Below are 27204 nucleotides of genomic sequence, written 5' to 3'. Positions count from 1 at the left end.
GGCTTTGATCATACACACTCGCTCTTCGGCCACGGTCAGTTGCCTTGCCCATTTGAGGATTTTTGACTTCCATTTCAACTCCATTGAGGTCTCCCATAGTTTGTGCTAAGGTACCAGTCAAATGCAACCAGATGATCATGGTTGGCACTTAAAGCTTTTTAGTGCTATTTTCACATTTAACATTACTTCAGTTTCCCTTATCAGATTTTTGTTGTTGTGGTGTCAGTTGTCATTTTAATTATTAAAATGTACTCTGTTTTTAAAAATTGGGTGGGGCTTTTTTGTGTGTAGTGTTTTGACTTTATTACGTTTTAGCACTGCACAAATACTTTACACATTGCTTGTGAATTAAGTCCATTTGCTGTGTAGTATACCTACCAAAGGTTTGAGCTCAGGTTAATTTAGTGACTTTAAGAGTTCACCCTGAAAAGGGTTATTGGTATTTCTGAGATGAGTGCTCACCCCCTCAATAAATATCCTATAATATTATGGTCATAGATTTATGGGAAATCAGGATTACAAATGTATATACTAATTTAGGCGTTATCTGTATTGTTCCCATCACATTTCTGTTAAATAGATAAAGATGGATTTGATTTTGATTGTCCCCATAGTGTCTCTGATTCTAATGTTACTTAGAAACACAATAATTCTTTTTTTATTTGTACTGAGTGAACTCTAAACCTCCGCAGTAGCATGCTGTTCGCTGCTGCAGAGTGCTTCAATGCCTTGCTAGGGATAATCAGAGCTATATAAATACAATTTACAGTTGAACCAGATGGCTTGAACAAAAAATTGCATTTCTTTTAACAGAACTTTTAAGGAAGACATTGGTCTTCAGTGTGTATGTAGCATCTCAAACTTGAACACATCTGCCTAAAAGCACGCATGTTCCCCACTTTCATTTTTTTGGTATTGAAGAGTGCCTCCTACTGATTGAGTGACTCAAGTTGGGAAACATTTCTGGTGGTGGCTGTTCAGACTACTAAACTACTGCTGAGCTGTCAGGGGTACCTAGAATCCTACTCAGTGCCAGCATTCGAACTTTGCTATTAAATTCTGCCTCTGAGATAGTTTCAGTGCATCCAGTAATTCTTCTTTCATTTCTGTTGCACCTGCACACTTTTCAGCAGACGCAATCTCTAAGAAACCCGAGTACTTCACAGGTCTTTAAAAGACTAATTACGTGTGAACGAGGCTTTGTTGCTTTTTCACCCCCTTATCAGAATGGAGATGAAGGGGTGAAAAAGCAACAAAGCCTCGTTCACACGTAAATGGTCTTTTAAAGACCTGTGAAGTACTCGGGTGCGGCTGTGTGTGTGACCGGGAGGCTGACTCAGCCCGGGTTGACACACACAACAAGTGGGAGGGGGCGAAGACGCTGAAGCCCTTTGAGTCCTATGGGCATTGAGCGCCTGAGAATTCTCCAAAAGGTGGTGGAGACCCTTGCGGGCAAAGACTAAGTAGCTCTTCTCCCCAGATAAAAAGAGGCCCCTACAGAAGTCAGCATGCTAATAGCCCTTTAAACACAACCCGAGCTCCTGCGCACAAACCTGTGCACTCTAGCGCAATCAGCAATATTTACCGAGCAGCACAGGGAAACAAACAATGGAAAACCCTCAATTAGCCAGTGCAGGCAGCTGGGAGGTTTCCGTTGTTCTAAACTTCCCCGAGCAACCTTTTCAGTAGAGTCAGCTTTGTACTGCTTTGGCTCCCACAAGTGGCCAAGCAGTATAAGAATTTGAAAAATCAGTGACTCTGTTTCAACCAGGCCAGCTGATTATTAGGCGGTAGGGTACTGTCATGCACAATCAGTTTAAACCGAAGTCCGGACAGCCTAGTTATGTATATAACATTACCCTACATCGATTATAGGCTCCCGGTGCATCAAGACACCTATATATCACCAGATTATTTTTATATATATTACCTACTGGCGGTCGCCAGTAGGTAGTTATAGTTAGGATTATTTTCAATGCAAAATCTCAACATTCTATTGTGAATAACTTAGGCGCTGGTTGAGGAATCTGCCTGAAAACGTCCTCAAATTTGCCTCGCAGCGCCCCGGTCCTTCCCTGAAAGTTTGGGGGGGATTTATCAAGCGGGGGCAGAGATAAAAGGGGGGTCCCAAAACGTGTTTTCTCCATGTTAATTTCCATAGGGCAGTCGACCTCACTTTTAGCCCGAACGGCTGAATGGATTTCCACCAAACTTGGCAAAATTGTAGGGACTGGTAGCCCGATGTGCCTTTGCTATGTCTCAAGATATGTGCTGCAGTGAATTTTGAGTAATTTAGGTTAAAAAAATATATATATCTATAAGCGCGCCCCGGTACGCGCACCGGGGAGTGCACCGGGCGCACTACGCGAGTTCGCGCGCGGAAAGCTGATTGGCTCCCAGGTGTTTGTAAACATTCCAAACAGTCCGGAGCGGCCGCCATCTTGTGTCTCGGTAGGATCGAGACACAAGAGGTGGCATAAACAAAGGGGGAAAAGACCATAAGGGGGCAGAGTAGACCCCGCCTGACCCCCTGGGTTTGATGTGGGGGCTATAAAAGGGCCCCGCGGGGCAAAAAATTATTATTCTTTTTTCGATTTACGCGGGGGGAGCGCCCAGTACGCGCACCATGGGAAAAAAGAATGACAGATTTTTTTTAAAAATTTGCCTTTTTTTATAAATTTGAGGTAGTTCTAAAAAGAACTGGTTTTTTTCTTCTTTTTGTTTTATATTTTTTTTATTTTTTTTTGAACATTTACTTTTTTGGCTTTTCTGAACAGTTTCATATTTTTTTGTATTTTCTTTGGGGAGAAACAAAAAACAGGGAATTGAAAATGGCTCAACTGGAGCACAAAAAAAAAAAAGGAAAAATTATGGTTTCCTCGGGCATTTGTGGTTATCAATAGCAACATTCATTAGTGTGATGCTTTGCTGACCGTAACTAATTGTTTTGTTGCAATATATACAAACAATTTTGTAATCCTTTAACTTTGTTTGTATATTTGGGACTGTCTCCCTTGCCTCTGGACCCGATGGAGTGGGTTCTTTGGATGTTGAGGCTCTGGATGTTGATTGGGGTAGCTTACTGCAGAGGTCAATTAGCTCTGCTGAAGAATAGTTGTTAGGGTGCAAACGTATCATGTGCCGAATCATAGTATGATTCCCAAAGGAATATTTTTTGTTAGGGTTCCCCCTGGACAGCTCAGCACCACAGATCAGACAAGTCACCTTCGCAGCATTGACTTTTTGGAATCCCCTTGGGATTTTGAAAAACTCCCATATGAAGTGCTCTTTTGGTTTGTATGGAGGAATATCTTCAGGCAGGTACTCCCTTGTCTGTTGCTCCTCTTCATCATCCTCCTGCTCTTCTTCTTGACCACCAATGTGATCTTCTGGTGGTCTTTTTGATGGTACTGGTGGTGGTGGGGTAGATGCTCCAGCTGCTATGACTGTAGCCATCTCTGTAAGGAAAAAGCAGGTCTTTCACACTCAAATAACAAAGTGAGAATGAGGAAAAAAGGTGGGGGCTTTGATCATTTGGAAAACAAAACTGTTCTGAACCAATGAAAAGTGTTATTTTCAAGTCACATGATCCGGGCTTTCATCATTTGGAAACCAAAACTGATCTGAACCAATAAAAAGTGTTATTTTCAGATCACATGACCCGACGCGCTTACGCTACACGCCCCGGTGCGCGCCCAGGGGCGCGCCCGTAGTCACCCCCCTGGGCGCGCTTGGCGGCGTACACGTTGCGCGATCGTATGCGCTCGGGTGCTTTCGGGTGTGGTTACGCCGTGCGTCATATGACCCATCACGCGGCTACGCGATACGTCACGATGTTGTTTTCGTTTGCGGCAATAGCGCTAACTGGACGCACCCGGTACGCGCCCCGGGGCGCGCCATAACATGGCGCTCCCCGGTGAGCGCATCGGTAAGCGCATCGGGAGCGCTCCAGGGTGACAAAAATAAATAAATACGAATATACTTTAAAAAAAAAAGTATTATATTAATATACAATATAGGATTTATTTTTTTTAAAAATTTACTTTCTTAGCTATAGACATTTGCTATTAAATAACCTTAGAAATACACAAAAAAATACATAGGTTTGAGGCCCTATATATAGTTAGGAATTAGCATTTAAAAAACCTATGAAATTCACTGAAAAAACCATAGGTTTCACACCAGTTATAGTTAGCTGGAAATTTTACTGACCTAAAACCATTGAAATTCCACGTTATAGTTAGTTGGACTCACTATAACTTGCGCGCCTGCAATGCACTGCTGATGACGTCACATATTACATCACTCATGACATGGTCAGTGACATCACTCATGACATCACTGATGACACCATCCAGTGAATGTGTGTCTTTCTGAAAAATAAATATGTTTTATATATGTATATGTAAAGCTCGATGGAAGAATAAATGTTTAAATAAGTGTCTTAATGGATGTTTTTTTAAAAAAAAAAATTGATTGGTTAACTGGCTTATTAAGTGTAAAATATATGTATTACTGTTTCACTTTGTGTATAAGTGGCTGCAAGGGTTTGTGAGTACCTATATGTGTGTGTATATGGGTTATTAGATGTTGTTTTTAGTATCAGTGTCTGTATGGTTTGGTGGGGGTATGACTTAGCACATAGATGCATCAATGACTGATTCTCTGTTTGTATATGTTTTGAAAACATATGTGCAAGACTGTATGGGTGGATGAGTGTGTATATGTATGTGTTATTAAGTGAATGACTGTCTCACTAGTGTCTTTATCAATAACTACATATGTTTTAATCGAGTATATGTGAATATTGATGTATATAAGTGAGTATATGTGAGAGTGAGAGATTGTAAGAGTTCCTTTTTAACTATATATGTGTTTCTATAAGTGATTGTTTAAGAGAGTAAGTATGTGTAAGTTTCCTTAGAAGTAAGGTGGTAGTGTGTGTATCTATACTACTATAATAAAGGAAAAACTTTCAGCCTTTGAGGCGGGTAAACTCGGGAACCACAGCGACAATCCACACACCTGATACACCGTTGGAATTGTCAGGGTGTGTAGATGGTTATAGGCTATATAAATAAAATAAAAAAACGTTATTTAAAAAATTTACAGTAAAAAAAAAAGTAGTCCCTCCGAAGTTGTGCCGGCCGCGACGTGCGTGCTCACGTCAGGAGGACGGGGAGGAGCGGCGTCCAGGAGCACGACAAGGAGCGGCGGACATGGCGCGGGGGAGGAGCGGTGACGTGAGAAGCAGCGGACAGGCCAGCGGCGGTGCGAGCAGCGGACAGGCTGGAGGAGCGGCGGCTGAGGTAAGGAAGCGGCGGACATGGCGCGGCGGAGGAGCGGTAACGTGAGGATCAGCGAACAGGCCAGCGGCGGTGCGAGCAGCGGACAGAAGGGAGGAGCGGCGGCTGAGGTAAGGGGACCCATGTCGGGGCAGGTGGGGGACGGGCTGGGCGGGGGCCCGGGCTGCAGGAGAAAAGAGAATAATCCCGTGTTTTTATAGTGAAACAGCAATCATTAACACACCTCTAGGCCAAAAAGATTAACTATGATGTAAGCTTTCCCAGCCAATGTACACTCTGTAGAACGGATTGGTCAGCTGTACACCTCTGCAAAGAAGAACAGACATATTTAAAGCAGTATATCAGTAGAGGACAGGCGGGAGGAGCGGCGGCTGAGGTAAGGGGACCCATGTTGGGGCAGGCGGGGGTCGGGGCAGGCGGGGGTCGGGGCAGGCGGGGGCCCGGGCTGCTGGACAATGTCGGGGCGGGCGGGGAAGCCTGTTGCTCCCGGACAAGGTCGGGACGGCCTGCTAGTAGCTGTATATGCAAATAAATGGATATTCAATAGTTTTTTGCATGTGCGAGATGTGTGTCAGTAATTTTTGGATGACTGTCGGTGTGTAACAGGATGTATAGGTGTTTCACTACATATGATGAGTGAATATATGTATGAGTGACTATATAGAACTGTTGGTGAAGGAGTGGATGTGTATATAGATGGTGGTATTACTGAATTGGTTGTTGTAACTGGTATGGGTATGTCCATTTTTTTGAAAATGTTAGTTTCTATTTTTGAATATGTGTTTCAAGGGTTACATTACACTGAAAGGAGGTCTGTCACTCTGTCACAAGGATGGTGTCGTCAGTGATGTCATGAGTGATTCACTGACCATGTCATGAGTGATGTAATATGTGACGTCATCAGCAGTGCATTGCAGGCGCGCAAGTTATAGTGAGTCCAACTAACTATAACGTGGAATTTCAATGGTTTTATGTCAGTAAAATTTCCAGCTAACTAGAAGTGGTGTGAAACCTCTGGTTTTTTCAATGAATTTCTAAGGTTTTTTAAATGCTAATTCCCAACTATAACGTGCCTGAAACCTATGATTTTTTGTGAAGATATATGTGTGTGTGTGTGTGTGTGTATATATATATATATATATATATATATATATATATATATATATATATATATATTATACCTACTGGCGGTCGCCAGTAGGTATATATAGTTAGGATTTTTTTGAATAGGGATTTCTGAAAATTCTATGTTGAATAACTTTGGCGTTGATGGATGGAATTGGCTGAAATTTTCAGGAAAATGGCACATTTTGTTTCTGAGTGTCCCCTGAAAGTTTAGGGGGGTTTCATCAAGCGGGGGCCGAGAAAAAAGGGGGGTCCCAAAACGTGTTAACATTGAGTTTTCCATAGGGCGGTTGGACTCACTTTTAGCTCGAACGGCTGAATGGATTTCTATGAAACTCGGCAAAATTGTAGGGACTGGTAGCCCGATGTGCCTTTGCTATGTCTCAAGATGTATGCTCCAGTGGTTTTTACGAAAATTAACTTTGAAAAATATACATCGGGCTACATTGGGCTATATATATGTTAGAGCCCAAATGTAGCCCAATGTAGCCCAAAGATGGCCACCAGAGGCAAAAAAAAAACAAATGTAGCCCAAATATCAGCCAGATGTAGTCTAACTATAGCCCAGTGACAGAATGTCCCAGAGTGTTCTAAAGAACAACTAGAGCGCTAACAGTCTTACTTATGACAAAAGTATGGCACACCTGAAGTCATCTTGATTGGAATAAAGTGTTAACACTTAAAACATTTAATTTGCAAAGGAACAAAATGAGGGGTTTCATTTTGCCATAGAAATGTGTATATATATATATATATATATATATATATATATATATATATATATATATGTATATTACCTACTGGCGGTCGCCAGTAGGTATATATAGTTAGGATTTTTTCTCTATGGGATTTTTGAAAATTCTATGTCTAATAACTTTGGCGTTTGTGGACGGAATTGGCTGCAATTTTCAGGAAAATTGAACATTTTGTTTCTGAGCAGCACCTGACAATTTGGGGGGGTTTCATCAAAGGGAGGCCGAGAAAAAAAGGGGGGTCCCAAAACGCGTTTTTCCCATGTTAATTTCCATAGGGCGGTTGGCCTCACTTTTAGCTCGAACGGCTGAATTGATTTGCACGAAACTTGGCAAAAATGTAGGGACTGTTAGCCCGATGTGCCTTTGCTAGGTCTCAATATATGTGCTCCAGTGGATTTTGAGTAATTTAGGTTCAAAAAAAGATATATATCTGGGCGGAGCCTAACCACACATCTGATCTGATTGGCTGTCAGCACTTCATCCAAGAAGTGTTGGCAGCCATCTTGGGACCAATATACATGATAGCACCTCATTAAAAAGCATTGTAGTTAATAGAGGGTTTTAGGACTTTAGTTACATTATAAATCATTTGTTGATGGTACCATACTCGTTTTAGGAATTGTGGTGGGTTCTAAGGTGATTTTACCATGTGAAAAAACCTTCTGCTGTGATATCATGAATATTGTTTGAAAGAAAACTAATATCTCATGATTTTCCCACAGTGGTTTGGAAGGGGATCTATAAGCTAAACTGAAAGCATATTTTCTGTAAATTCACATTATCTTTCTCAGTCATGTGAAAATGAAGTCTGACATTCTCAGTAAAACATGTTCATCCAACAAGGACAGAGACTGTCAGTTGATTCCTTTGTGTTCTACTGCAGCCTTCCAGAGTGTTCTAAAGAACAACTAGAGCGCTAACAGTCCTACTTATTACAAAGGTATGGCACACCTGAAGCCATCTTGATTGGAATAAAGTGGTAACTCTTAAAACATTTAATTTAAAAAGAAACAACATGAGGGGGTATATTTTGCCATAGAAAGTATGATTAGTGCTGCAGAATGAAAAATTAGGGCACATTTTGAGTGACTTCTCAAATCCTTTTCTATTTCATTAAAACATTCTGACATGCAGTCTCCCAAAATGGCCACCAGAGACAAAAGAGCCCAAATGTAGCCCAAATATCACCCAGATGTAGCCCAAGTATAGCCCAACGACAGAATGTCCCAGAGTGTTCTAAAGAACAACTAGAGCGCTAACAGTCCTACTTATTACAAAGGTATGGCACACCTGAAGCCATCTTGATTGGAATAAAGTGGTAACTCTTAAAACATTTAATTTAAAAAGGAACAAAATGAGGGGGTATATTTTGCCATATGAATTATGATTAGTGCTGCAGAAAGAAAAATTAGGGCACATTTTGAGTGACTTCTCAAACCCTCTTCAATTTCATTAAAAAATTCTGACATACAGTCTCCCAAGATGGCCACCAGAGACAAAAGAGCCTAAATGTAGCCCAAATATCACCCAGATGTACCCCAAGTATAGCCCAATGACAGAATGTCCCAGAGTGTTCTAAAGAACAACTAGAGCGCTAACAGTCTTACTTATGACAAAAGTATGGCACACCAGAAGCCATCTTGATTGGAATGAAGTGGTAAGTCTGAAAACACTCAATTTAAAAAGGAACAACATGAGGGGGTTAATTTTGCCATAGAAAGTATGATTAGTGCTTCAGAAAGAAAAATTAGGGATCATTTTGAGTGACTTCTCAAATCCTCTTCTATTTCATTAAAAAAATTCTGACATGCAGACTGAAACATGCACTTTGAATACCAGCAGCAGACGTCCCTGGTGAGCAGTAGCTTTACTACAGTGATCTAATGTGCAACTAGAGTGCTAACATTCAGAATTTATGGCAAATGTGTGACACATCTGAATGCCTTCTTGATGGAACCAAAGTAAACAAGCATTGAAAATGCAATAGATCTCGCCCTTGTTTAAGTTAAAGCCATTCTGTTTGTAATGAGGTGGCTTTTTAGCTTTGCTTTTATTAGTGTTTTTTCAACTTTCATGTAAATAACATGCATCTGTATGCATATAAGTATATGTATGCATGCATTTATGTTTGTATTTATATAGATATTCAGATGATATATGTTTATATATGTATGTATATATATATATTCACTGAAAAAACCATAGGCTATAGACCATATATAGTTAGGAATTAGCATTTACAAAACCTTGAAAATTCAGTGAAAAAACCATAGGTTATAGACCAAATATAGTTAGGAATTAGCATTTACAAAACCTTGAAAATTCACTGAAAAAACCATAGGTTATAGACCAAATATAGTTAGGAATTCGCATTTACAAAACCTTATTTTACTCACACAAAACCATTGAAATTCCATATATAGTTAGTTGCACTAACTATATATCGCGCACCCGCAATCCACTGCTGATGATGTCACATATTACATCATTCATGACATGGTCAGTGACATCACTGATTACATCTCAAATGACATCACTGATGACATCTCAAATGACATCACTGATGACATCACTGATGACATCTCATTTGACATTACTGATCACATCACTGATGATATCATTCATGTGATAATACGATGAACCTCTTCAGACTCTAATATAACCTTAGATACAATCAGTGTAAACAGACACTCACAGACTGTCACTCATCCATGGAGTTACTCACACACCTAGTCAGTCATGCAAAGAATCAATCACACCTCCATTTCCTCAACTATACAGTTATACAAACTTTACTTATTCAAACATATACTAACACATATTTACTCTCTTATACAATCCCTGATACAAGTTCACAATGATCCATACAGCCACTCACACATTCACTGGCTCTTATGCACAGTTATTTATATATGTCAACTCTCACATGTACTGTGTTTTACATATGTATTTACTTTGACATGTAGCACTGAGATATCCATTCACTCACCAATACACTCATGCACACAGTCAACCGCCCATACAGCTGTTTCCACATGCACTTTTGAAACCATACATCTAGTGAATCAACTGCTCACACATCTATGCACAGAGTCATACACCTCCCAGCCACCCACACACACACTCAGTCAGTCTCCCATACAAATACTTGGGCAACCAATCAATAACCCATATAGTTACTCATATAGCTACTTATCAACCCATGCAACAGTTTACAGAACAACAGACATAATGATGAACAAATTAAGACAGTTTAGTCACTAACCCATACACTCAGTGAGACACATTTAATCACTCACTCATACAGTCAGTCATGCACCTACTAAATCCTTCATCCAGACACTTATACATCCACTCATTCTTCAATATGTAAGACATATTTTAACTTTACAGAAACATACAGTCACTGGATGATGTCATCAGTGATGTCATCAGTGATGTCATCAGTGATGTCATTTGAGATGTCATCAGTGATGTCATCAGTGATGTCATCAGTGATGTCATCAGTGATGTCACTGACCATGTCATGAATGATGTAATATGTGACATCATCAGCAGTGGATTGCGGGTGCGAGATATATAGTTAGTGCAACTAACTATATATGGAATTTCAATGGTTTTGTGTGAGTAAAATAAGGTTTTGTAAATGCGAATTCCTAACTATATATGGTCTATAACCTATGGTTTTTTCAGTGAATACATATATATACATATATATACATATATACATATATATATATATATATACATATATATATATATATATATATATATATATATATATATTACCTACTGGCGGTCGCCAGTAGGTATATATAGTTAGGATTTTTTTGAATAGGGATTTCTGAAAATTCTATGTTGAATAACTTTGGCGTTGATGGACGGAATTGGCTGAAATTTTCAGGAAAATTGCACATTTAGTTTCTGAGCGTCCCCTGAAAGTTTGGGGACGTTTCGTCAAGCGGGGGCCGAGAAAAAAGGGGGGTCCCAAAACGTGTTTTTAACATTGAGTTTTCCATAGGGCGGTTGGACTCACTTTTAGCTTGAACGGCTGAATGGATTTCTATGAAACTTGGCAAAATTGTAGAGACTGTTTGCCCGATGTGCCTTTGCTAGGTCTCAAGATATGTGCTCCAGTGGATTTTGAGAAATTAACTTAAAAAAATATATATATCTGTGACAGCGTCCCGGTTAGTGCCCCGGTTCGCGTACCAGACGCGTAACGGAACTTCGCGAGGAGAAGCGGATTGGCTCTCCGGTGACTCTCAACATTCTAAACAGTCCGGAGCGGCCGCCATCTTGTCTCTCGGTAGGATCGAGAGACAAGAGGTGGAAATAAACGAAGGGGGAAATGAATGAAAGGGGCAAGGTAGACCCCTCCTGACCCCCTAGGATTGATGTGGGGGCTATTAAAGGGCCCCGCAGGGCAAAAAAATAAAATAATTTTTTTCGATTTTTCGCGGTGGAAGCGCTACCCGGTACGCGAACCGGGTAGCATAACGGGAGTCCGCCATCTTGTGTTTCGGACGAATTTAGTCACAAGATGGAGGATAAACAATGTTGGGAATGGGTATAAGGGGGCACGGGAGACATATCCTGACCCCCTAGGTTTTCTGAGGGTGTCTGAGGAGGCCCATATATGTAAAAAAACCAACTTTTTTTTCAAATTTTCGCACGGTTAGCGCCCGGTCCGCGCACCGGGTAGCGTTCCGGAAAGCGTAACAAGGGGAAAACCAAGAGAAATAGTAAAATAATATTTTAGAGTGCTTTGAGGTAGGGTAGCTCTGAATAGAGCTGTTGTGTTGTGTGGGTGATGTAAGTACCAACATGTAGGTACCAATGAAGAGTCTAAAATTCAATGTACACCGTCTCCTCTGTAGATATTTTGTATGTTCTAATATGGGTTATTTAAATGTAAATGTGTGGAAAAGCACTTCATGCTTTAAAGCAATTGAATTTTTGAACTGATTGTTCTTTCCTCTTAGTCCTCCTCTTTGTTTTTTTTCCCCACACTCTTCTTCAGCATGATAGTTGATAAATTCGTTCTCTCAAAAAATTTATATACATAAAAAAATTATATTAAATACATATAAAATATATTTTTCCTTTAAAAGAAGAATACATTTTACAGCTTTTGATATTTGCTATTAAAAAACCATTGAAATTCACTGAAAAAAACATAGGTTATAGACCATATATAGTTAGGAATTAGCATTTACAAAACCTTGAAAATTCACTGAAAAAACCATAGGTTATAGACCGTATATAGTTAGGAATTAGCATTTACAAAACCTTATTTTACTCACACAAAACCATTGAAATTCGCATATATAGTTAGTTGCACTAACTATATAGCGCGCACCCGCAATCCACTGCTGATCATGTCACATATTACATCAATTATGACATGGTCAGTGACATCACTGATGACATCTCAAATGACATCACTGATGACATCACTGATGACATCACTGATGACAACATCCAGTGACTGTATGTTTCTGTAAAGTTAAAATATGTCTTACATATTGAAGAATGAGTGGATGTATAAGTGTCTGGATGAAGGATTTAGTAGGTGCATGACTGACTGTATGAGAGTGATTAAATGTGTCTCACTGAGTGCATGGGTTAGTGACTAAACTGTCTTAATTTGTGCATCATTATGTCTGTTCTGTAAACTGCTGCATGTGTGGATCAGTAGCTATATGAGTAACTATATGGGTTATTGATTGGTTGCCCAAGTATGTTAATGGGAGACTGAGTGTGTGTGTGTGTGGGTGGCTGGGAGGTGTATGACTGTGCATAGATGTGTGAGCAGTTGATTCACTAGATGTATGGGTTCAAAAGTGCATGTGGAAACAGCTGTATGGGCGGTTGACTGTGTGCATGAGTGTATTGGTGAGTGAATGGATATCTCAGTGCTACATGTCAAAGTAAGTACATATGTAAAACACAGTACATGTGAGAGTTGACGTATATAAATAACTGTGCATAAGAGCCAGTGAATGTGTGAGTGGCTGTATGGATCATTGTGAACTTGTATCAGGGATTGTATAAGAGAGTAAATATGTGTTAGTATATGTTTGAATAAGTAAGGTGTGTATAACTGTATAGTTGAGGAAATGGAGGTGTGATTGATTCTTTGCATGACTGACTAGGTGTGTGAGTAACTCCATGGATGAGTGACAGTCTGTGAGGGCCTGTTTACACTGAGTGTATCCAAGGTTATATTAGAGTCTGAAGAGGTTCATCGTATTATCACATGAATGATGTCATCAGTGATGTGATCAGTAATGTCAAATGAGATGTCATCAGTGATGTCATTTGAGATGTCATCAGTGATGTCATTTGAGATGTCATCAGTGATGTCATTTGAGATGTCATCAGTGATGTCATTTGAGATGTCATCAGTGATGTCATCAGTGATGTCATTGACCATGTCATAATTGATGTAATATGTGACAGGATCAGCAGTGGATTGCGGGTGCGCGATATATAGTTAGTGCAACTAACTATATATGCGAATTTCAATGGTTTTGTGTGAGTAAAATAAGGTTTTGTAAATGCTAATTCCTAACTATATATGGTCTATAACCTATGGTTTTTTCAGTGAATTTTCAAGGTTTTGTAAATGCTAATTCCTAACTATATATGGTCTATAACCTATGGTTTTTTCAGTGAATATATATATATATATATATATATATATATATATATATATATATATATATATATATATATATATATATATATATATATATATATATATATATATATATATACATACACATATATCTTCACAAAAAAACATAGGTTTCAGGCACGTTATGGTTAGGAATTAGCATTTAAAAAACCTTAGAAATTCATTGAAAAAAACATAGGTTTCAGGGGTTTATAGTTAGCTGGGCGTTATAGTTAGCTGGACATATCACTTTTACAAAACCATTGAAATTCAACCGTTATAGTTAGTTCAGCTAACTATAACTCGGACGCCCGCAATGCACGGCTGATGACGTCACATATTACATCACTCATGACATGGTCAGTGACATCATCTCAAATGACATCATTGATGACATCACTTATGACATCACTGATGACATCATCCAGTGAATTTGTGTTTTTCAGAAAATTAAATTTGTTTTATATATGTATATCACAAGGTCGATGGAAGAATAAGTGGGTATATAAGTGCCTAAATTGATGATTTTTTTGTTAAATTGATTGTATAACGGACTGATTAAGTGTATATTAGTGAATATATGGGTTACTGAGTAATGTTTAAATATCTGTATCAGTCTCTCACTTTGTGTATAAGTGGCTGCATGGGTTGGTGAGTAGCTACATGAGTCTATTTAGGTTATTAGTTGGTTTTTCGAGTATCAGTATGAGTGTCTGAGTGTCTGTATGGTTCAGTGGGGGGTATTACGTAGTGCATAGATGCATGAATGGGTGCGTCATGGTTTTTGTGTGTTGAGACAGTATTTGTGCAGGACTGTATAGGTGGATGAGTGTGTCTATGGGTGTGTTAGTGAGTGAATGACTGCCTCAATAGTGTCTTTAGGAGTAACTACATACGTTTTAAACTAGTATATGTAAGTTTTAGTGTATATAAGTGAGTATATGTGAGAGTGAGAGATTGTAAGAGTCCCTGTATAAATTAGTCTGTGATTCTATAAGTGATTGCTTAAGAGAGTAAGTGCGTGTAAGTTTATGAACCAGTAAGTGTGGTGGTGTGTGTATAACTGTATATGCAATGAAATGGATGTTTGATACTTTGTTTACATGTGTGACTATGTGTGTGAGTAACTCTATGGATGAGTGTCATTCTGTAACAATGTATAGGTGTATGAGTACATATGATGAGTGATTACATGTATGAGTGTCTGTATAGGACTGTTGGTGAATGAGTGGATGTGTGTGTAGATCTTGGAATTACTAAATAGGTGTGTTGTAAGAGGTATTGGTATGTCCATTGTTTGGAAAATTTTAGTTTCTATTTTTGAGTGTGTGTATCAAAGGTTATATTATGCTGAGAGGAGGTCTGCCACGCTATCACAAGGATGATGTCATGAGTAATGTCATCAATGAGGTCATCAATGATGTCATGAGTGATGTCACTGACCATGTCATGAGTGATGTAATATGTGACGTCACCAGCAGTGCATTGCGAGCGCGTGAGTTATAGTTAACTGAACGAACTATAAAGGCGGAATTTCAATGGCTTTGTACAAGTGAAATGTCCAGCTAACTAGAACGCCCCTGAAACCTGTTTTTTTTCAGTGAATTTCTATGGTTTTTTAAATGCTAATTCCTAACTATAACGTGCCTGAAACCTATGGTTTTTTTAAGTGAATTTCAAGGGTTTTTTAAATGCTAGTTTCTAACTATGCCTACAGAGGTAGGACATGTGAAGAAAGAAGAAAAAACACACAGAAAAAAGAAAAATAAATGCAGAAAGAATCAACAGAAGTCCTCAAAGACGAAGAAAAGTTCAGGAAAAAGGAAGACGTGCAGAAAGAATAAACAGAGGAGCAGAAAGAGGCATTGTAACAAAATCATCCTGTACCCTCAACTTTTTCAGATGGTTACTGGTGGTAACTGACTGACTAACCAGTCCTAGAGCCAGTGCTATGCTAAAAGACACTTAGAATACAGTTATAACACCTACATACACTAGGGAACACTATGCGTTGGGGTACCCCTGTTATTAGCATGACCTCCTCTGGAAGCCCATAGTATAGAATAGGGCATGGGAATTAAAACTACCTCTTAAAATGCGCCACAACGTGCGTTTGCACACTGGTGAAGGAGGGGGGGGCGGCTGAGCGGACATGTGCAAACACGCCCTGTGGCCGTTTTAATTTGATGGATAAAGTCCCCTCGAATCCTGGGTGTCCCTTGGTTACAACTAGCCCACCAGGTATCTCTAGTTAGCACCACAGAGCTGCGTTGCAGAGTGGTGTAAAAAGGGGCACGGCCTGGACCACCTCTCTGCAGCGCAGAGCAGTGGCGCTTACTGGAAGCACCTGGTGGACTAGTTGTCCCCCATGGGCCCTCAGGATTGAAGGGGAATTATTTTGCCAACTTAAAACGCGCCACATGGTGTGTTTGCACACGTCACGTCAGGCCCCGTCCCCTCCCTTCACCACTATGTAAACATGCCCTATGGAGGTTCTAAGTTGGGAGATTAAGTCCCCTTGAATCCTAATAGTCCCTAGAGTCAAACTAGCCCACTAGGTACCTCCAGTAAGCGCCATGGAGCTGCGTTGCAGAGTGTTGTAAAAAGCGGCGTGGCCTGTGGACACCTGTCTGCAACGCAGCTCCCTGGCGCATACTGGAGATACCTGGTGGGCTAGTTGGCCCTCAGGGACCCTCAGTATTGAAAGAGAATTAATTCCCCAACTTACAACTCGCCACAGGCGCGTTTGTACAAGGGTGAAGGAAGGGGGCGGGGCCTGAGGTGACATGTGTGCAAACACGCCCTGTGGCGCTTTTTAATTTGGGGAATTCATTCTTCTTCAATCCTGAGTGTCCCTGGGGGCCAACTAGCCCACCAGGTAGCTCCAGTATGCGCCAGAGAGCTGCGTTGCAGAGAGGTGTTCAGAGGTGTTCAGAGGCCATGCCCCTTTTTACAACACTCTGCAATGCAGCTCCGGGGCACTTACAAGTGGGGCCTTGCAGTACTAATGGTGTGTGTGATATGTTCGTGGCAAAAATATACAGGAACGTGTCTATGTGAGCTAGTGACACATAGTGTGTGCGATGTGTAAGGAATAGATAGATAGATAGATAGATAGATAGATAGATAGATAGATAGATAGATAGATAGATAGATAGATAGATATAGTTAGGATCTATTTTCCATACGAAATCCGCAACAATCTATTAACAATAACTTTGGTGCCGATTGACGAATCTTTGCAAAATTTTCAAAACTCGTGGAGAGCTCCGGTCTGCTCCTGTCCTGACAGTTTCACGGTGATTCGTCCAGCGGGGGCCGAGAAAAAAGGGGGTCCCAAAACGTGTTATTCCCTCGGTAGAACCGAGGTACAAAAAAACTGAGAAAAAAAAAACACGCAAAACGCAAAAAGGGGGCAGAATAGAAACACCCTGACCCCCTAGGCCTGCTTAGAGGGTCCCAATAAAATATAGAATTTTTTTTTTTTAAATCGGCAAAAAAATCGACCCTGCCGATTAAAAAAAATAAAACGCGGCCTCCCGCGCTTCCTTGCTATTTAGCCCACCGGGGGGCCAAGTCCCGGAGACAATATTGATATGTGAAGGGGGCCCAGACCACCACCCGGGGCTTTTTTCAAATGTGTGTGAGGGGAGCTCTCCACTCTGTCTACCACCCCCCAGTCCCGGGGACTGCCACCCCCCGGGGCTTTCAAAAAGAATACAACAAAAGTCCTGTGCACACGTTATGGTAGGTATAAATGAATGTCTATGTAACGGGGAGGCGGGGGACACCACCAGTGTGAGGGGGGATACGAAGAGAACGGAAAGAAAACCAGGAAAGTAAAGAGGAGGGGAAGAGTGGAGTCAGGAAAAAAGCTTTTAGGGGCGGGTCTGCGGATCCCTTTGAAGCACGGCCTCGCGGCCGTGAACAGGGATGTAATTGGGGAGATAGTAATTAGCAGATAGTACAACGACTCTCGGGTATTGCATGAAGCAGAATTAAAGACAAGTTAAAAAAAGGTAACGTATTGCAGGAATAAAGTGGGAAAAGCAAAACGCCCCCCATAATGCAGTTTTTTTTTAAAGACAAATGTGAGTCTGCGCTTGTGAGGGCTTTGTGGCAAAAGAAAGTGAGTGAATTGTGCGATGCGTGAGCAGAGAGGAGGCAGGCGCTGTAGAGGGAGGGGGAGGGCTGCCTGCAACTAGAGCTACCATATGGAGAGGGAGGGGGGTTGGCTGCCTACTAATGCGTGTGGCAACAGAGAGAGAATGGGGCGCGCGCTGGAGAGGGAGGGGGTGGGCTGCCTGGTTAGTGCTTGTGGCAACAGATGGAGAGTGAGAGCAAATAGGGGGGAGAAGTGAGGCCAGCTCGAGGCTGATGGCTTTGATGTGGGGAAATGCGCGTGCTTGTGGTCACGTGATTCATGTGAACTGTTAGAAATCCGCCTGGTTAGGTAATTTTCTGGTTTCACCGCAATAGGTCTCTCTACGAGACCTAAAAAGGGGAAGGTGTCCCAATGACCCTTTCCATTTTTTGCATTTGCTTTGAGAATGGTGTTGAGTGAACTCAGGCGGGAGTGCAGGCAGTGGTCCAAAGGACTACTGCTGGCTCCCCTTGAAGTTTGCCCTAAGCGAAACCTCGTTTTTTGTTTTTAAGGAAAAAAAGCAGCATTGGTTCCCTTAAGCCCTTTAGAGTGGCGTAGAATCAGCCGCGGTGCGGGCGTTTCCGTGCGCGGGCGGGGCCGCATCAGCCAACGGATGTGCGCAGCACTACGGAGGTAGTGCTTGCAACGGCCATTGGCCGCCGCACGCAATCAACGGGTTAAGGAACATGGGCTGCTTCAAAAAAACATCCTATTAGGGGGATGCAAACACACAGGGTTGGGGATCTGCTTTCCCTTGCCGGCCACCATCAATGTGTTTGTAGCTAATGACGGGGTGTCGCAAATAGCAACCTGCCTCATTAATATTCATTAGGCAGGCACTCTATGAGCCCCTGCGAATGACCGTTTTATGATGCAACACATGAGTACATAGGCTGCGTTGCCACATCCCAAGAAACAGTTTGTAAAACGGGGCACAATTTGCGACTGGTCTCCTAGTACATCTGGCCTTATGTTCCACATGGAAATGGAAGGGTTATGTAGTTCTTATGGTGGGGTTTGGGAACTGGGACTGCAATATCAAATGCCTGGCAAGCAGGGCAGCCCAGAGTGACCCAGCTCACCGGTACGGGACGTTCTACAGCAAAGGTTAATAATGAGTGGTTAAGCAAATTTCACTAAAGACCTTCATAAATATCCTCAGATAGGAAAAATAAGTTTTCACCAAAAGTTGGAAAATTGTATACAAGTTAAATAAAACACATAAAAAGAAACTCTAAATCTTCAAGTTCACTCTTAACCCACCCAAAAAGTAATCATCTGACCTTAAAGACAGAAAGTGGGAGCGCCTTTGATTTCAGTAACAGTGTGAGTAGTTGCACCAAGTTTGAGACTGCAGCAGTGGTAAGATTTTCCAAATCCCGAAACTTGTCCCAAAAACTGAACTGAAAAGTCATCTAAAAATGAGAAGAAACCAATTGATTAGGACAGAAGTTATGTGTATAAAGTCACTCAGCACACAAGTTTGCTTTTGGAAGAGTAAGACAGAACGTAGTAGTATACTACTAGTGTGGCGTGATCGAGAGCATAGGACATGAATCACAAACCCATATGTGGTTTTTGATTACACCCATTGCAATAAAACTGATGAACTTTTCTGACCCCCAATATGATTTATAACTCATTATTAGTCATTAGGTAAGGCAGGATGCGAGAATATGGCAAGTAGGCGGTCAATGGGAATGTGGTGAAAAGCCACAAATAACTCAGTGATAATTAAAAAAAAATTACCAGTAGCTTTTAACACCCAATATGCACATTTCATTTTAAGACAAAAAATGTTGAACGGTTCTAAATTGAGTATGAAAGAGTCACAAATACCGTCTTACTTTCTTGGGATGAAGAGGGAAGTCTGAAGCCAGAATAAACAGTTATATAACAAAGCTATTACAATAGTAAACCCAACTGAAAAAAATCTTAACAATACAACTGTAAACCCCATCTTCAAGGACTCCTTTGCAATTTCCACTAAAAGTGCATTTCTTCCTTCCCTAGAGCATTTATAATTCCGTTTTCTAGCTTACTATAGGAATTGATTGCATCCAATTGCCGCTGCAATCCTACTGGTTTACAGTCCATAACTCTTACATTGTCAGGACGCGGAAATAGACTATAACAATCACCATTTACAATATGGGTATTTCTGTTGCTTCTCTAAACATTCTTATAGGACATACAGGAGGAGAAAAAGAGAACCTGTGCGAGTGTGCATCCCCATTTTTCAATCCACTGATGGTAGAGGTTATATTGGTTTTCTTGCCATGTGTCCAAATGCAAACCTGGGACAAATGGTATACAACGTGACAAGTAGAGTGAACAACCTGAGGAATGTCTTAGTCATTAATTTTTGTTTACCACAAACTGGCCACTCCCAGTTTAGTGACCAAGGTTTCTACAGTGTTAAAAAAGTAGAGACATCTCACTAAAAGTTACGGACTGGTTTCACACACCACCTGGTGTCATGCTTCATCATTGGCCAGTCCTCACCCTCCAAAAACTTGGTTTGATGGAGGGCGGGCATACACCTGACAGCAGGGATGCATTCCTAAATTAATTGGGGGCCTGTGAAGAGAATGAACGAGTGGTTTTAAAAAACCATTATGGTTACCTATTAAATTTTAATGTAAGTGGCAGCCATATGGTATTAAAAACAAACGGATGGTGTGTTAGGGATATAAATGCCCTTAGACCGTTATATATGTGATGGTCGGCATGTTTCTGCCTTATGGCTCGGTCGGATCCATGGCATTCCTCAGGACCTAATATGTAAGGGCTCCGTTCTTACCCTACTGTAAAGAGTAAATACCACTTTGTGGGGTGAAGATTGTCACTGTCCACACAATATATCCGTGCTCTGTCTCCTTTAAGCCAAGGGGCAGGAGAATCTAAGCCCAGTAGGAGGAAGTGAGGGAAAGACCCCTGTTCCTAAGGGTCTCAGGGTGCGTCTCCCGTGCTAGCACCTAGATGTTGCCTCTCCTTCTCCTCCTCCGAGGAGAGGCAACATCTAGGTGCTATTACGGGAGACGGACCTAATACCTCGATGTTGCCTCTCCTTCTCCTCGGAGGAGAGGCAACATCTAGGTGCTATCACGGGAGACGCACCCAATTATGAAGCATGACACCAGGTTGTGTGTGAGACCAGTCCGAACTTTTAGTGAGATGTCTCCACTTTTTAAAAACTGTAGAAACCTTGGTCACTAAACTGGGAGCAGCCCGTATGTGGTAAACATTTGATGTTGGAGGCTGCCTGCTCCCAATGCGACATGCCTCTAGTTTCCTCCCCTAGGCTTCCCTGGCGATAGTGCGCTTTATTCAATAATTTCCAATATATTTAGATTCTGTTCACTGTCTCAAATTTGATATGATTCAGTGTTATTTTCCTTGTACAGTCAAGGAGGATGATATGCCATGTAGACTGCACACCACGACATCCAGCCTGCTCCACATGTTTCAACTACTCTGCTGTGGCCTATTTCTCTAGGGTATTTAATAGAATTTTTCCCAAAAGTCCAAGAAGAGATGTCAAGTAAAGATAACAAGCAATATGATGAGGGTCAGCTGGATTACCCTTTTTAAAAATTGGCCTTATCCGCCTCTTGAACGAGCTCCCAGCTCGTGACGATAATGCGCCTTCATCCTTCCCATGTTTGGTGCCTCGGCGCAGCAGGGGAAGCAACTGGACTCTTGGGGGCTCAGGCGAAATGCCCTAGAAAGAATTGGTGTGCCCTTGCACCCACCACGTCTGTGAGAGCCGGCGCAGGAGGTTGAATGAACAGGCCCAGGCCACACGACTGTACTTGTGGGCAAGACGGTGCTGTGATGGGCGCACTGACTGGAGTTCCGAGGGACCCTGAGTAGAGACCTTCTCCACCTGCCCCCTCCCCTCGGTAACAGCTGCAACGCAGGCGGGGGAGTGAGATTGGCTGCCTCTGTCCACACACTTCTCGCCTGAGTGAAAGAGGTCTGGATCTGGCATCTATAGAGTGGAGGATCGCCCACTCTCTGAAGTCCTGTCACAGGCCCGCAGGGACAAGAGTAGGTCGCCACACTGGTGCGAGTGGGCAGGGCAGAAACTTCATGGTGGGCCCTGGGGTCATGTCTTGAGGCCTGGTGTCCAGACTCGGGGATTTCCTTATCCAGAGGGCGGTATCAGTGTGAGAGGAGCCCAATTGCCGCTGCTCCCTCTCCTCCCACCTGCACGAGGGTGGCCAGAGCCTGTAGCCACTTCATTCATGCTTGGGGGCCAAGGAAATCAGGGCTTCTTTCCTGCAGGTTGTGCTATACACACCCAGGTACTGGTGCACGCTGCTGTGAGGTGGGATAAACACTGGGAGGGCCCCCGGGCAAGAGATCTATGCAGAACCTATTGTGAGGCTGGTCTGCAAGGATGCTTACTACTTTCTTTATCCCATTCCGAGGAGTCACTCGGGGGAGCCCTGGGAGTTGCCATCAGGACCATCCCGCGGTTTGATGAATGAAACCATGACAGAGCCATAAGCGGGGAGACCATGGGCTGCTCGTGCCGCCCCCTCGTGTGGGACAGGCGGGCCCAGAAAACATGAGGACATTGCCATGGCAAAAGATAAAGCGGCCCTCAAGCAGAGCAAACTTAAGTAATTCGCCAAGCCCAATCCCACAAGTTGGAGACCCAGGAGCCGCCCAGGTTGAAGGAGCTGCCTCGTTTGAGATGCCCCAGACGGACGGAGATGTTAGCACCCCAGCCCTTCTGCAGGTCATCCAGGAATCCAGAGTCCTGGCAAAGTCGGGCCATTGTTTTGCTACCCCACCAAGATCTATGCAAAACAATCGGGGTCAAGGGCCGCATCTCGACCCTTGAAGAGACAGTAATTAAACTGCAATAAATAATCCATAACCTACACTCAGCGGAGACTGACTGATATGGCGGCGAGAGTCAAGGATTTGGAGAGACGCTCCTGATACAACAACGTGCGTTTTTGTGGTGTTCCTGTAGGGGGTGGAGGGTTCCCACCCAGAGACATTGCTTGAGACTTGGGGTTGCACCTTCCTCTCTGGAGAACAACTGTTTACCTGCTTTCTTATCAAGCATGCCCACAGGTTAGGCCTCTTCCTAGAGCCGTAGCTGAGAAGAGGAGTCACAGTTCCTAAGGAGGAGTAAGGAAGAGAGATGAGGAGTAAGGAAGTAAGAGGTGTAGGAGTTGTTCTTTTAAAATAGTAACAGGTGACAGTATGTCCTTATCTTGATGCCCTCACACAGACACCAAAGGATGTCATGATTGATCATTGGGCGGGGCTCCACATCGGGCCGGCGCTGCAAGGGTCACTTTTTCGAAGATCTTTAGAATGAATTAGCCGTATGGGTGTGTGTGTCTGACATAAAGTGGCGTGAGGTGCATTACTAAAAGATGGCTAGGGAGGGGGTAGAAGTAGGTTCTACCCCCTCCCTCATCAATAAAAAACAGAAAGGTTGTGTGCTGCTCGAGGGTGATGAAGGCCCTCAGTAGCTAGAAAAGTGTAATGTCTGTTTAGGACATGAAGCGGGTCGGCATGTTTCGCATGGTGTGGTGGTCTCAGGAGGAGATCCTATGCACTTCTTCAGGACCAAAGTGAAGAGAGTGCTAGTGCAGTGTAATGGCCTAGTAAAATGTCGTAGAGCCACTCATTGGACTTGTCGAATGATTTTATCTAGAACGACAAGGAATAAGAAAAGAAAAACATACAGTCAACGTAAGTAAAACCAATCATGGGGTATTCTCTCTGTGTGGTGCGGAGGTCCCCCATAAGCTCGCAGTGCAGCCAACTACTCTTCTCACACAGTCATGCAGTTACCGGGTGGCAGGCATGGGCTGACATAATAAAGTTGGAATAAATAGAGTTCTGACAGATGAACAAACACACAGATACATCCTGAGTAGTCCGCTGATATCGTAGAACACTCACTGCGGAATAATGCAGCACATAACTCTTAGAGCGATGCACAGTAGGTAACGAGCGCATAATAGTGCAGAAAAAGCCATCTGGGGCTCGTAAAAGTATCAAGGGTAGATTAGCATATATGGTTAACCACTGATGGATGGAAAGACCTCAGACCACACTGTACTAACTGAAGGCTGTTTGGGTAGACGGCACTTACCTATTCACTGTGAGCGCAATGTCCCATAAGGTTCGGCTGAGGGTATGCCCTTGCAATCTGTGCAGGGAACTTAGCATTAGTCACGGCATACACACTACGGTACTAATGGAGCAAGCGGCGCCCAGGAGAGAAGCTGTACTTACTGTTACGCCAGATTTAGGAGGTGCTTGAACCTACCCGACCTCTCGCCGCCTTGGAGGATGTTCAGTGCGGCTCCTTCCGTATTTGTGTGGCAAGGTGGGCGTGTCTGAGCCTGCGCTGAATGTGACGGTATAGAGTCAATACTGCGTGATATTTGAACAATTGAAATAGGGACTTAATCCAAGGTATAGTAAGATCCTGGGAGAAACTCTTTGGATCATCGAAGGTCCTCATATAACTGGATTACACCACACTGGTTTAGAGTCAGCAAAAATCCTTTGAGCAGATAAAGTAGAAACTCAGAGCCATGAACATTAGGTACATATTTCTGTTTCCAGCTAAACTAAAGGTGCTCTTCCATGGTAAGACTGTTTCCTGACCACCCAGACAGGGCATGGGAATGGGTCGAGGTGAACCCTTCGCAGGCGCAGTTCACAAAAAGAGATCCAACAGGAATGCAGAAGCAGCGCACACCGGCCCAGGAAGAAAGACCCTGCTGCTCGTGGAAAGGACCGAGTAATGTAGACTGAACCAGTGGGGGCCACCTATGCCCCCTCCAAGGATTCAGACTGCATTGGACTCCTGGGGCTGAACCACTGAAGATATCTCCATGTGCACCTGAGCAGGGCACCAATAATAGCTCAAATTGGGGCCCGAAGTTCCTTGAGTTGTTTTTCATAGTTGTTCACGATGATAGGTCGACATAAGCTTGTTGGGGGTGGGTGGTTGTTGGGCACTACATTTTATCTTATGTTCCCATGTTTTGTTATGTTTCCTTGTTGAAAAGTTAGGCATTATTGACAAGCTCATCTTCATTGATAACACAGGCCCTCAGAACTCCAGAACACCGAAATTAGTTCACAAGGTGCTGTGCTGGAACGCTAATGAACTCTTGGACAAGATCAAGAGGGAGGACATGCTTAGCTATGTGAAGAAGGTAGCCTTGGCTATCCTCCTCCTTCAAGAAACAGACCTACTGGGTTTCCACTGCCTCTTCTTAGCCAGATACAGGTGTACAAGTGTTTTTCACACTGGTTTCACTAAATGAGTGGGGGTGTAGCGGTCCCTATACATAAAGCATGCCTGATGAATATTGCTGGGCCATTTTGTGCTCCTGGAAAGTACCCTACAGGGTAGATCCTGGGTTTTGTCAAGAGTATAAATCCCCCCACTCTCATTAATAAATTGTTGCAAGACATGTCCGGGGCACTGCTCCACACCCAACCTTGAGTTCGCCTAATGCGGGGAGACTTCAACTCAATCATGGATGGATCCCTAGACATAACATCGACCACATCATCCTCAAGCCCCCTGACACTCCAAAGATGTGCTGCCTCCCTGGCACTGGTAGATACATGGCAATTCAGAATCTGCAAGATCGGAATTGGGGAACGCCAAGACTAGACCTCAAAAGCCCTTTGAACTGGTCAAATTCCAATCTAATAAACTGGCTAAAACACAGAAAGAATCCCCCAAATCGCTAATATCGTCAAATGAATTCTCCTCCTTCTTTGCTGATATAATCAGGGCATTAGGAATTGAACTCAGTACCACCACCTACCCCCAACCCCCTCCTGTCCTGCCCCATTCTTATGCACCTACCATCCTGGCCTCTCCTGAAAACCAAGCCCGCTGGACTGACTTTGAATACTATAATGAAGACTCCATCTCAAAAATCCTCTCTACCTTAAAACCTAATTACCACTTCAATGACCCGCTACCTTCCAACTGCCTCGCTGCTGCCTCCCAATTTATCGTTCCTTGCTGGACTACAATTATCAACGCCTCTCTCCAGCAGGGCTTGATCCCGGATCCTTTGAAAGCCGGCCACGTCCTCCCCATCTTGAAAAATCCTTTACTGCACCCAGCCTCCCCATACAATTATAGACCCATCGCCAATATCCCGCTATTAGCCAAAGTATTGGAGAAGTGTGTACAGCAGCAACAACTTACACCTACTTGAAGACTTCCAATCTGGATTCAGACCTGGGCACAGCACCGAAACTGCTATGCTCCACATCGTGGACGATGCCCTCCAAGCCAAAACCTGCCTTCTAATCCTCCTTGATCTATCCTCCGCCTTTGATATGGTCAACCATGAAAAACTACTTGAACGCCTCAAACTCAGGATTGGTCTGGATGGCGTGGTACTAGAATGGTTCAGGCCCTTCCTCCACAACCGCTCTCAGAGATTCCTCCTCAACGGCAAACTATCAGTTCCCACCCCGGTCACGGTCGGAGTACCCCAAGGTTCAACCCTGTCCCCTACCCTCTTTAATCTTTACCTAGAGCCCCTCACCGAAGTTCTCCGTTCCGCAAACATCTCCTACCATATGTATGCGGACGACACCCAAATATACATCAACATCTCTTCGCTCATTGAGATCCTCTCCCTGAATGAGACCCTGAAACTAACTGTCCAATGGCTAGCCAATAACCAACTCAAACTGAATGCAAAGAAAACTGAATTTCTCCTAATCTCTCCTTCAAAAGCCAACCTGGAGATTCAGATGTGGATTAAGGCCATCACAGCCCTGAACTGCCCACCGACCATTTTGGACTCTGCCAAATCCCTGGGCATAATCCTCGACTGTAACCTGAAAATGAGAGACCACATTAACTCGATGGCTAAAGCAGCCAGATTCCACTTGAGCTACCTTTGGAAGCTGAAACCTTTCATCGATGCTCCGGACTTATGGCAGTTCAAGCACTTGTCATCTCTAGACTGTTATACGGCTGTTCCACCCTCACAGGATTACCCAAGATCTCCTTAGCGCCTCTAAATGCCTGCCTCAACGTGGCCGCCAGACTACTTACAAATACCAGGAAGTTTGACCACATCTCGCCACACATGAAAGCGCTGAACTGGCTCCCTCTAGAGGCCAGAATTCAGCTGAAATTGGCATGCACTATACACAAGG

General features: G+C 42.9%; 1 protein-coding gene across 1 annotated transcript in view; it reads right to left on the bottom strand.

Annotated features, from left to right (window-relative positions):
- The window catches only part of NOM1 (nucleolar protein with MIF4G domain 1), a 285471-nt gene that overhangs the window by 52424 nt on the left and 205843 nt on the right, over positions 1–27204 (bottom strand). Inside the window, exon 9 of the mRNA XM_086941491.1 lies at positions 19296–19427. Within this exon, the coding sequence (XP_086797617.1) occupies positions 19296–19427 (132 nt within the window). The remainder of the gene's footprint in view (positions 1–19295; positions 19428–27204) is intronic.

Source organism: Lissotriton vulgaris, chromosome 10, assembly GCF_964263255.1.
Source record: "Lissotriton vulgaris chromosome 10, aLisVul1.2, whole genome shotgun sequence".
Lineage (NCBI taxonomy): Eukaryota > Metazoa > Chordata > Amphibia > Caudata > Salamandridae > Lissotriton > Lissotriton vulgaris.
This window is presented reverse-complemented; position numbering and strand designations above follow the sequence as displayed.